Genomic DNA, 13,012 nt, shown 5'->3' on the forward strand with positions numbered 1-13,012 from the left:
CCAACAACAAATTGACAGAAGGAGAAAAATTAAAGTGTCATCCATCAGACACACATCAGTCGCAGCCAATTGTCCACGTTGCTCCATTTCCTTTTATGGAGAGGGACCATATAACATATTACTCTCCCTACCTAGGACTCATAGGCTTGAATTATATATATGCATGTGGCAAAGAGTATATTACACCTATGGGTGTGCAGCTAACCCCATATTCTGCCAAGACCAAAACCGACCTAATCCAACTCAATCTGCCAAGTTAGGTCGGTTTTTAGAGGTTGGTGGGTTTGGTTGGATCGTCAAAATATATATTTTCGATGGGTTAGGTTGGGCGTGGGTCAGCAGAATCACAAATCTGCCTAACCTAACTCAACCCACTTATATTTAATATGTATCTAAAAAATATATTATATGATTTTATCATTTACTCTTTTGTTTATCAATTGAATTAGGATAAAATTATATAGTATCCTACTAACTATAGAATAATAAAACAAGTTCATTTTTATTTTGTTTCTCAACTGAGTTGAGATATAGCTATTTAATATCTTACTAACTAAATCAAATATCATTTGGTTTGATTATTTTTGTTGATTTGATGCACTATCAATATAAATCTACTATTATTTGTATTGGTTTAAACTTTGGAGCACTAATAAAATAGTATGGGTTAGATTAGTGCAATGCTTAGGTTTATTAGGGCATAAATTTGTTCTTATATATGTTGGTGCTCTACTAATGCTCAATAATAATAAAAAAGACCAACCCATGGGTCCAACCATATCTAGGTGGGTTGGTCTGTCTCATTTAAAATTTTAGTAATGTGTTATTTAAAATTTTAAATAACATTAATATATTGTTAAGTATGGAACATATAATCTAAATCATGAAATAGAAAATGGAGAGGATAATGTGCATCATGTTGGAACCTCCAACATACTCCAAAAGCCTCTTAAAGATTTTCTTTACTATAGTAACTTATTGGGCTCTTATGTTTTCAACTTTAACTATTCAATTATACCATCATCGTTGTATATCTCGCAATCTATATTCATCCGGTGTGCGAAGAATAGGTATTGATTTTCTCTCAACAGGGTTTAGGGCAAAATAGCCTACCAACATCATTTTTAGTTTTTGAAATGTACCTTTTATACTTAATGATAGTAGGGTAAAAAACTTAGGCATAGCCGATGTTCTAGAGTTAAAATACATCTACCTTAATTCTCGATTGACCAAGCCTCAATCTAGAGATTTCAAACTTCGATTGATTAAAGGTTGATCAATGGGTGCTTGAAACTTGCTTTTTATTTTATTTTATTGTGCTACTTCTTGAACAAATTATCTTGAACATGGTTGAACACACTATATACACATTTGACTATTACAAGTTATGGGATTTGCCAATCTAAAACCTAACTAAAAATATGACACTCTTCTCTGTAACCAATACGGTCCCTTGTCCCAACGACACCATTGATGAATATTGTTAGTTGCTTATGAGTTTTCAATTTCAAATGCAAAGATGATGTCTCCATAATATTTAGTTACACAAAGGTATAATCTACGGAAGGATTAGACTATGATGATAATTTTCAAACCCGTGAATTAGAGGACTAACCTCTCTTTAATGAGAGGTAAAAAGAATACTCAAGGTGGGGCCAACTTGCACCAACATTATTCTATTCAAATTGGTCAAAAACATGCATGGTTAAGGAGAAATTATTCACTCCCATAAAAGGAATCCTCCATCCTCTCACATGGAATGTGTGGTTTTCTGTTGGACGTCATATTGAATAATCAATATTAAATATTTCAATTGCAAAACCTATATCAATCATGAAAATGAATAGGAAAATTGAATATATTAATGAGTGCATCACATTTATTATCGCTGGAGACCTAGCACTTTTGAGTTTAAGTCTAATTATATTATATTAAAATTTAAAACTTCTTCTTCTTCTTTTTCTTCCTTCATCATCTCACATGGAATGTGTGGTTTTTTGTTGGACGTCATGTTGAATTTTTCCATTATCATTATTAAATATTTTAATTGCAAAACCTATATCAATCATGAAAATGAATAGGAAAATTGAATACATTAATGAGTGCATCACATTTATTCTCATTGGAGACACAACACTTTTGAGTTTTGAGTCTAATTATATTATTATTATTATTTGTGTATGTGGAACTTCCATGGCTCCAAGTGCGTTTGTGATGCACATTGTTGTGATGCACATTGTCCATAACTCAAAGAGCATGCATCTCATCCTTGCCTAACGTGAAAGGGATCACAATCACCACCTTAAAGATCTCGCCATCATCATTATTCAAATTAGGATTTTTTTTTTAGAAAAATAATAATTCTTTAGTTGAAAGAAGGAAATTCAAACATTGAATGTCTCTTTTGAAAATGTCAAAAAGGTACTAATTGAACTACTATGACTCTTAACACTTGAATTTGAATTTTATATAACTTATAGAATTTTATATAACATATAGAGACGTTATTTAACCTAAAATTTTAAACCTATAGATTTAAGCTATATTATGTTATATTATTTTTTTTTTTTTGTTTTTTTTGGGGTTGGGGGGTTTGTCTACCGTGAAGGTATGTACATCACATTTCCAAGGTATTGCACATTGTTTAGATAACAAAAATCGCATATGTAAATGAACAACCTAAAGAAAAAAAAAATAAAAAATTAGTTCAATTTTGTTACAGGATGTACATTTTTGGAGTCCTGGAACATCACAGCTGGATGTGGGGGACTAGACCCTACTAGTTTAATCCAACTAGTATGTCTTCAATCTCTATTAGCATGGAAAGAATGTAGAATGACTTCAATCTCTATTAGATGTCTGAAAATGGACAGAAGGTTTGAAATGATATGCCACTGCAAGAATGCACTATTTTTTTTTTTTTTTTTTTGATACAAAATAAAAATTCTGCTATAATCTAATCTAAGTATATATGCGTGTAAAACTTTCTCCTAGAGACTTGAACCCCAACCTTTGCCCCCCACACCCCACAAGCACTTATACTTGTGGAGTGACCATTGCACCAAAGGTATGTGGTGGTACAAAAATGCACTATTAGATGTGCATTAAGTTTGCAACATAGTTCACTTGGCTGCCTTGCAAAGGTGCTAAGGTGATAAAGCTAAGATTCAAACTTTCAAGAGATGTCAAACATACGCATGTGACTATCACCAAACTAGCAAAGGGTGATATGACATGCTTGACATTGTTAGAAAAGCACAACACAAAATAATTTTATTTTTTATGAATTTCAAGGAGCATTGCTTTATGCTGCCAAAAAGATGGAATAACAAAAGAAAATTGATATCACATATCAATGAATCCAACTACAAATAGTTGCTGCATAAGTAACTCAGAATTAAACATAGATTCATGTAACTCAAAATCCCCTTTGCATAACATACTCATACAGCAAGGCTACATATTCCTCCAGATGATGCTACTTAGGTTGATCTTGCAAAACATACAAGAACACTGCATCTGACCAAATTCACTTTATAAGCAGGTTTTCTGACCTCATTTTAAACTATCCACGCACTATAGTTTGCAGACACTGAAGAATGATAAATTGCAACTGCTATCAGGCTAGAATTTCAAAAACAAGCCTTAACAACCTGCAATCATAACAGCACAAAACAAAACGGATTACAATCATGATAGGTCTAAATTTAACAGTGGAAGATAAACTGGTACCTTTCAATCACTGTTTGAAATACAAAGGATAATTTTTCATGGGCAAGTAAAATCGGAAACCTCATCCAGCAAAGAAATGTGAAATAAAGAAAGAAAAACTGAATCAAAAGAAAAGATAGCGTGACACTAAAGTTCCACTACCTCAGCCAGAGGCGGAGTCTGTAGTGGTTGCCTCTTGTCTGGGTTTTTTCTTCTCAGGAGGGGGGCCATCTCTCCGTCTTTCATACCTTCTACTCTCATATTTTGAATTACTGCGTTTAGGTTGATAAGTAGGGTATTTGCAAGGAATGATCTCCCCATTGATATACTTATCCCCTACAACAAAAGATATAATGTAAAAACAAAAAAACAAAAAAAAAGATTAGAAACATCATCATAGCATCATTACAATATATAGACATAACAAAAACTATAGGGTCTGTTTGGATAGAACTTATTTTACTGAAAACTGAAAACACTGTAGCAAAATAATTTTTAAATGTGTGAATAGTACCGTGGGACCCTTTTTAATGAAAAATTGATAAAAAATGAAATTTGTGGGTCCGTGAACAGTGCACAGATGCACTGTTCATGAAAAACTGGTCAAATATTGCGGCTGCCACATGAACAGTAGCCGCTTGTGAGGGGGGAAAACGCGTGGAAAAAAAAAAAAAAAAAAACAGAAAACGCAGAAACGGAGCAAACGCAGTATCCAAACATTGCCTATGTGTCAATTTAGAAATAAAGCATGGGAATCACCTCCATAGTCTTTATTTTTTACGTCTATGTATGAGTCTGGCAATACCCAGAGAACACCAGGCAATCCTACAATGATGAGGTTGAAAATACATTAGAAAGAAGCAAAATCAACAAAACCCATATAATGGTCAAAAGACAAGTGCTTGACATAGGTATTTACCCTTGAATTTCTCAGATGTCTCTTCATCAACAGTGCATTGAAATCCAGTGTACGTGGTGGTGCTGAAAGCATACATATTCTTCTTTGCTTCTTCCATGCTGACACACAAACACAGGTTCCATATTTATGAAATAACAGTAATGGAAAAAATGCCACCTACTACAGCTACAATTACAGTATTAATATCAATAATAGAAGAATATCTTTTTTATCACTGCCCATTTAGAATATGCATCTTAATTCTGTGACCAGGAAGATCTTTAAATAGAAGGAAAATAATAACATTATTCTGAGATAGGTAGATAGTGAGGGAGAGGAGGTGGGGTTCGAACCATAGATATGGGGCACCACATAGGATGCCATTACCAGTGATGAGTGGAGTGTTTTTCTGAGGTATTTAATGATTCAAAATTATGAAATCTTACATCCTTTGGAAACCAAAATTGTTTCAATTTAGGTGCAGGAAAGAAACTAAAATACTTGGGGGAAAAAATGCTAACAAAAAAATTCAACCATGTGTCAGATTGCACATAAGCAGCCCTATCTTGAGAAAGGTGGCAATACCCCAAATGAAGCAAAAGAAATCAGAGGCATAATCCCAAGAGATTACATATGAAATTCCAAATCTGTGGAACCCAAAGACCTAGTATCCATCAACAGATGTAGTTGGTAAACAAACAAATTCCTCAAACAATTTATAGCAATGGAGAACAATGAAAATGAAAAGGCAATCACACAGCCACAAAATCAAGTTTCAACTCATAATTTTCTTCAAAATCATCACTTTCTTTTTTATTGTTAAGTTACACACACCCATTGGGATTTGAACTCACAAGCTTACCCTCCACCCTATTCTTATGATAATAGGGTGTCCCATTTGAGCCAAAGCTCATTGGGCTACCTTCAAAATAATCAGTTGCAAATAACTTTGCCATTTAAATAATTACCTATCGTTTTTAGTAACATATTCCTTCATATATTTTTTTTTTGATCGGTATAACATATTCCTTCATAAAATAACAACACCCAAGCCTTAGCCCCAAAATTTTTATGGTTGGCTAATTGGCTATGGATCCTCAACAGACCACTTCCTTAATTGACATTTCATTTTTTTATTATTTCCATTAATGCTACTTTTGGTCTTCTTATATCTTTTTTTTTTCCATTAACTTGAATCAAATCACTCTTTCTCAATGGTGCATTAATCACTCACCTCTAAACATGACTAAATCATCGCAAGCGACTCTCCCTCGTCTTCTCATCATTAGGGGGCACACCAATGTTTAAGTAAGTTTCCTCAATTTGAATCCTATCTTTCCGTGCATTTCCACTTATTCATCTTAACATTCTCATTTGGTATTTCTTGAGTATCAAGTCTTCCAACTCTATCTCTATTTCTACTTTTACTAAACTTTCCTAGTTAACGGAAAGCCTTATAGTCTAAAGCCTCTTGGCAAAATTTTAAATTGAGTTTAACTCCATGCCTAGTTTCATCCACTAAAGTTAGATCATCTAAAAAGGCCGTACACCTAGGGAGTTCCTCTTAAATCAATTTATTGAGCTCTTCCATTGCTAATGCAAAGAGATGTGGACTTAATTGCAATCCTTGATGCAAACCTATAATGATAGGAAACTCACTTATGACACCTCGTCGCCTCCACATGTTCTCACACTAGTTGCAACTCTGTCATACATGTCCTCAATCAATTTGATATACTTTGCAGGAACTCATTTCTTTTCCAAAACTCACCACATAACCTCTCTAGGACCCTGTCATATACATTCTCTAAGTCACCTAAGTAACATTTTATCATTTACCCAATTGCTTATCATTTTAGTAACATCTTTCTTAACAAGAAAATGGGTGAACAAAAAAAACCCAAATTTCTCATTGAACTACATTCAAAATCATAACTTGAAAATACCCTTTTCTCATTTACCCAATTATATATCAATTCAGTATCATCTCTTGGGAAATGAAAAAAAAATTCAAACTTTCATAATAATGCATATTTTTTTTTCACACACATACACATACACGCAAACATGGGCACACTAGAAATATCATAGTAAAAGAAGAAAAGAAAAAAGAAAAAGAAAAACCGAACCTGCCCAAGACAGTGGCGAGGGTATTAAGGTAAGTGTCAATCATTTGCTCCCTAGTTGGGGCAGGGTCTTTAGGGAACTCCATGACTATGAGCCAGTGGTTATAGTCACACCCAGGCAGCATAATGGTCTCTCTGGGCTCATTGCTATTGCTACTGCTTCTTCTAGCTGAGAAATCTCCATCCACGGCTGCTACTCTGATGGAGGGCCGAGATTTGGTGGCAAGAGTTGGGTTCCAGTGAGGGAGACTGCAGCACTGGATGTGGAGGCTAGGTGTGGGAGTGAAGGGTTTGGAGTGAGAAAGTGGGGTTAAGGGTTTAGGGAGAAGACTGGAAGAGAGTGTAAATGTTGCCATTGGAAAACTACTTTGTTTTCTTTGGCAGAAAAATGGGAAAAAAGGATTTGTCGCTATGGGGATAACTGATAAGGAAGAGCTGGGGAGGAGAGTTTTGTTTTGTGGGGTTTGAATGAGACGGTGGCGTTTTGGAGTTGAGCAGAGAGGGGATTTGCTTTTGTTTTCGGGGTTGTTAGCCCAATGGGGAAGTGTGTGTATGTGTGTGTTAAGTTCGGACAGAAGCCCAAGTTTTGTAGCATGGATTTTGGGTTAAGTTAGTAGGCAAATTTTGAGTTTGTGTAACATATTGGAAGAGAATTTAAGTGGGCCAACTCGAGTTGGCTCAATTGGGTTTAGAGCAGGGATGGAACCAGTAGGGGGCCTGGGCCCCCCTGACTCCACCCAAAAAAATATAGTATATATATATATATATACCCATATTCAACTTGGGCCCAAGAAAAAAAATAGAATTCGGCCCCTTTGCTTTCAAAAACTTGGCCCCCTCCACAAAATAAAATTAAAACTTAGCCTAAACAACACCACAATCCAAACAGTCCAGTCCAAACAAAAACAATCATATACTCTAAAAAAAAAAACCCAACCTAAACAAAAATTTAGCCATATTAAGTATTAACAACTGAAATTCCGAGAGACATGAACAACAATATGAATGGGAAGTGGTTCTGAAACTTCATAGGCTGAAATGACTGAAACTGTTTGAGAGAGGGCCAAAATGGCCAAATACCACTATTTGAAAAAAAAAAAAAAAATGTAGAGATCTACCACTGTTTGTGAACTGTGTAGAGATATGCCACTATTTTGGAACTCGAGTTCCTTAAACTCAAGTTTGAGGTGGAACTCGAGTTCCATTAAAAATTGCCACCATGACATGCTGAGGTGGATTAGGAACTTAGCTCAAGGAGCTCGAGTTTTATGTTAATATAACTTGAGCTCTTCAAGCTCAAGTACTATAAAAATAAATTAGAACACAGAGATGCATTAGAACACATAAATGCATCTTTGGGAACAAAATAACACATTGGAACTCAAAAACAATGACAAATGAAGTGGAAACCCATATCCACCTAACCACATAATTATGACCAAAACGTTAAAAACAAGAGAAGTAACATAAAAAAACAAAGACCCAGTACTAAAATCTTGTGGTATATACTATGAGAACTAGAGTAGCAAGAAAAACAAAAGGAAGGAAAGGAAAGCTAACGTTGTTGAGTAAGAAATTGGAGTTGGACAGTTCTAGTGGGATCAAACGCAGATGGATAATTGGGAAATTAAAAATTGAATAAAAAAGACATGAACCCAAAAGGAGCAACTACAGATGCAAATGGGTATTTGCGAAAGGAGGAGGAAAGACATGAACCCAAAAATTAAATCCTAGGGGTGTGACCCAGACTCTTTTCGATAAGAGTGGGATTTGTGGTTGAGTTAGCTTTGCTTGAGTTTGGCATGGTGGCCATGGTGGTGAAGTAGCAAATTTGGGGTTTTTGGAGATTGATAGAGAAGAGGGAGAATGAGACAGAGAACAAGATGAGTTTATCACTTAAGCAAAACTCATTGTTATAGAACTCGGGTTTTATTTTACAATGAACTCGAGTTTTCTCAACGGATGCCACAATGGCAGATTTTAATGGAACTCGAGTTACATGGCAAATTCGCGTTTGAGGATTATTTTTATAATATTTTAGTTATTTGTCTAGCATACAAAACCATTCAGCAAGCTAGCATCTTGAGTGTTTAAAACTCGAGTTGCAAGTGGTGGCATCTGATGTGGAAAAAAATTCACGTGAAACTTGAGTTTTTAGGACTCGAGTTCCACCATTTTATTTCCCACCATCTTTTCTTCTTCTTCTTCTTCTTCTTCTTCCTTTTCTCCACCCAGTGTCTGTTCTTCTCCAGCCAAATTGTCCACCCAGCATTTGTTCTTCTCCAACCAGATTGTCTTCCTCTTCCTCTGTTGTTAGGGTACTTTTTTTTTTACCCCTAATTTTATTTGGGTACCACCTATTTATTTTCAAACACTACTAATAAGTTATTGGGTTTTCCCAAATATTTTTTGCTCTATTATTATGTTAATAACAAATGTTTCATATCTCATTATCTAAATTGGGTTATGATATAAACTATCACAAAAAGTCCAAAAACTCATATTTTATCCAATTTTATTATCATATTCTATTTAAAGTCCAAGAATACTTATGCTTGGCAATATTTAAGAAGCTCATGATTCAAGTCCATGGCAAAACAATTTTATCAATGGAATTCAAATCCATGATCAAAGCCCATGATTTAAACACATGACAATTTATTTATCCAAAGCCCAATTCTCATGGGCAACATCAAAACCCAATTTTCATTAGCAACATCAAATCCCAATTCTCATTGGCAATATCAAAACCCAATTTTCATTGGCAACATCAAAGCCCAATTCTCATTGGTAATATCAAAAGCCCAACTTACGTTGGCACTATTTAAAACCCAATTTTCATTGGCAATATCAAAACCCAATTTTCATTGGCAACATCAAAAGCCCAACTTACGTTGGCACTATTTAAAACCCAATTCTCATTGGCAATATCAAAAGCCTAACTTGCGTTGGCACTATTAAAAACTCAAGTTAACTACTTGGCACTATTCTATCAAAAGCCCAAGGTTATTAAATACTCGCAAAATACTATATCATAATTATCCTTAAACATATTATTACAATATTACAAACTCATGGAATTTATGAATTATCTATTCTCAAAACCCATGACAATCATCTTGTAAAAGCCCATGGAAAGTTATGATTGTTAGACCCATGACATATATTTATTGTTATAAACCCATGAAATACATGGACATCATTTGCATCGTGACATCCATAATATACGCCTTCGACACTAATGGTAAACATTCAAACCCACAAGCTCATCATTTAAGTTATGATGCAATTATTAGAAACCATGAACATTATTGCAACATGGAATTCATCAAAGTAAATAGTATTTACAAAAGTATTTTGAAACTTGTCCTATTGTTTCAAACATTACAACTAATTGCTCAAAGGCCCATTGCAAGTATTTATGAAAAACCCAAAAATATTTACTAATAAAATCCATGAGGAATGAAAGCCCATGGCAACATGTGCACACAACCCAGCCCGTGTGAGCAAGCCCAAGCAAAAAACACAACCAACTAACCAAAAGGCAACTAGAGACTCATACAAGGGAACCAAGCCTTTGAGAATGGACTAAGGGCTGTCCCATCAATTTTCTGCCACCCTTTGCCTGACGTGAACAATGCCCAAGGGCTGTCATATCAACTGAAGTCAAAATGATGAAAAGACTCCATGATCTTCCTTAAAACTGCACCTCCAGCGGAAGGGGAGTTGAAACCAAATTATCCAAATTTCAACAAATTGATGCTATAAATGTTAAAAACAATCAAGACATGATTCATGTACCAAGGCCATGAATCCTAAAGGGGAAAATTTGGGAACATGTGGTTTGGAGGGCATAAAGGGATCTCCATCAAAACCCCCTGAAGTAGACTAGAACTTGACACCTGGCTTGGGGTGTTGAAATCTTACTTCTTGGGGGACCAAATCTCAGTTTACAGCATTAGGATTCATTCTTGAAACACAATAATTAAGCTCAGCCCAGAAAATCCTGGCATTTAATGCAACAAGCTCTAAAATCCCATCATTACCCAAAAAAGTAAGACAACCCCTCAAAGTGGATTTTCCTACTTCTGATAAAAAATCTTAGGAAAGTTAAACCTTGATTTCGTCACCCCTAATGAGTCATGCATTTTTGGATTCTTGTTAATCAATGCTTCTCTAAAGCTTCATTATAAAAACATACACACCTCAGCCCACTAGAGGAGGAGGAAGCCTCTCTAAGAACTTCTGTCATTGACTACATTCTGTAGAAATTCAACCCCTATTAAGCTTTCTTTAAGCTCCCCAAGCTCTCTTGAGCTCACTCACAACTTTTCTCAGCCTATAGTCACCATAACACCAACATTCACCACCTTGCTTACACCTTCCTACTCCATAAACGTCCCATAACTGACCAGGACAACCACTCCCTCTGAAACGCTTGGTTTATTTACTACTTTGCTCGTGGTTTAGCTTTCCTTAAACTCGTCACTCATCATCTTCAGCCTACACTCATTTAATCCCAGATATTCTTCCCACCCCTCTACACAACCACAGCTCAAAAATGTCCTCCAACTAGACACAAACAGCCCATTACTCATAAAAAGCTTCAATCTCAGTGTTAATCCCATCTCACTCACTCAAAATAGCCTACATTCACCTCATTCATGCCTTATGATTATACACTCACCAAAATCTTAGTTTAATACTTGCTGCACTGAGCTGGGGATCTTTCTCTCCCTTCATTCCATCCTATTTTTCATCTTTTATTTGTAACTATGGAGCCTTTAATCATTGTTTATTATTATGATGAAGAATATAATGTATTTGTAACAATTGAATTTTTCCCTCACAATTGATGTAATGATGGCTGAAAGTACTATAAATTCCCTTGACCAAGACACACAAGGACCCTCAGGAGTGAACATTTTCCTAAATTTATTTAATCATTGACTGCTGGACTCTAAGTATAATTTCACCCCTACCGCTGGAGATAATACCGTACCACTAGAGGACTGATTTGAACTATGACGTAGTAAAAAGACTAATAATATAACAAGCTAACAATACTAACATGTTTATTGGGCTTTATTGTTGTCTTCTTGTTAGGGTGCAGCCTCTATCTCTTGCTTGGGCAGACTTACACCACACCGATAGCCTTTGGGCTTTATTTCAATGGCCCATCGTTGAGTTTCGACTTGGCTACCCCATATTCTATTTGGGGACATCAGAAATTTTCCCCTCAACATCTATTCTTCTTCAGATCTACAGATCGTCTTCTTCCTCTGTTCTTCTTTGTATATGGTTCTCTTGCTTCTGGTTTTATGGAACTCGAGTCCAAGAAACTCGAGTTCCACGTGGATAAATTGTTCCACCTCAGCAGTCTGAACTCGAGTCTTTAGGGCTTGAGTTTGTCACCGAACTTGAGTTTCATGGACTTGAGATACTAGTTTCCTAAATGGTTTCAAATCTGTGCTTACTAACAAAATAGTCTCTGAAAATTATGCTAGATGGCAAATATCCCCTAAGTTTATCACTTAAGCAAAACTCACTGTTATAGAACTTGGGTTTTATTTTACAATGAACTCGAGTTTTCTCAATGGGTGCCACAATGGCAGATTTTAATGGAACTCGAGTTACATGGCAAACTCAAGTTTGAGGAACTTGAGTTCCAAAATAGTGGTATTTCCATATATCCTTACATATTTTGCTAAATAGTGGTATTTGGCCATTTTAGCCAAAGAGAAAGAGCTAAACATTTGAACTTTGAAAGTGTATAGATTTTTTTCCTAGGAAGTTGTGAAAGATTGTTAGAAACATGTGGAGAAAAAAAAAAGGGCAGATGGGACTATGTGAGGCGTAAAAAAAGGGGTACAGGTGGGCAATTAATTGCTTTTTGATTCTTTCATTTACAGATTTACCCATTATAGTTTTTGAATTGTTCAAATATTTTTACCAATCACTTTCTTTCCACCATCTTCTCAAAAAAAAAAAAAAAAAAATCACTTTCCTTCCCCTAAGTCACCAACACATCACTACCTCATATTTATTACTTCTCAAGTATTTTTAGCTATGAAAGTAGTGTTTTTTGTTTTTGTTGGTAGATGATTGCATCTTACTAGAATATATTAAGAAACAATAATTTTGTGTATTTATATCTTGGTTGATAGTTTGTTATTACTATATAGATGATTATTTGAAATTTTTTTTTCACTTAACACTGCCCCCCCCCCCCCTAACTGAAAATCCTAGGTCCGTCCCTGGTTTAGAGATTCATGAT

General features: G+C 35.2%; 1 protein-coding gene across 1 annotated transcript; it reads right to left on the reverse strand.

Annotated features, from left to right (window-relative positions):
• Window positions 1-3,321: 3,321 nt before the first annotated feature.
• Window positions 3,322-7,254, reverse strand: LOC115979034 (multiple organellar RNA editing factor 9, chloroplastic-like). Its single transcript, XM_031100981.1, has 5 exons — window positions 6,739-7,254; window positions 4,631-4,728; window positions 4,471-4,536; window positions 3,874-4,047; window positions 3,322-3,653 (listed from the first exon to the last, which is right to left on the reverse strand). Exons 1-4 carry the CDS (start codon window positions 7,089-7,091, stop codon window positions 3,875-3,877), a joined length of 690 nt encoding a protein of 229 aa, XP_030956841.1. The 5' UTR covers window positions 7,092-7,254; the 3' UTR covers window positions 3,322-3,653; window position 3,874.
• Window positions 7,255-13,012: the final 5,758 nt, after the last annotated feature.

This window comes from Quercus lobata, chromosome 3 (assembly GCF_001633185.2).
Source record: "Quercus lobata isolate SW786 chromosome 3, ValleyOak3.0 Primary Assembly, whole genome shotgun sequence".
NCBI lineage: Eukaryota > Viridiplantae > Streptophyta > Magnoliopsida > Fagales > Fagaceae > Quercus > Quercus lobata.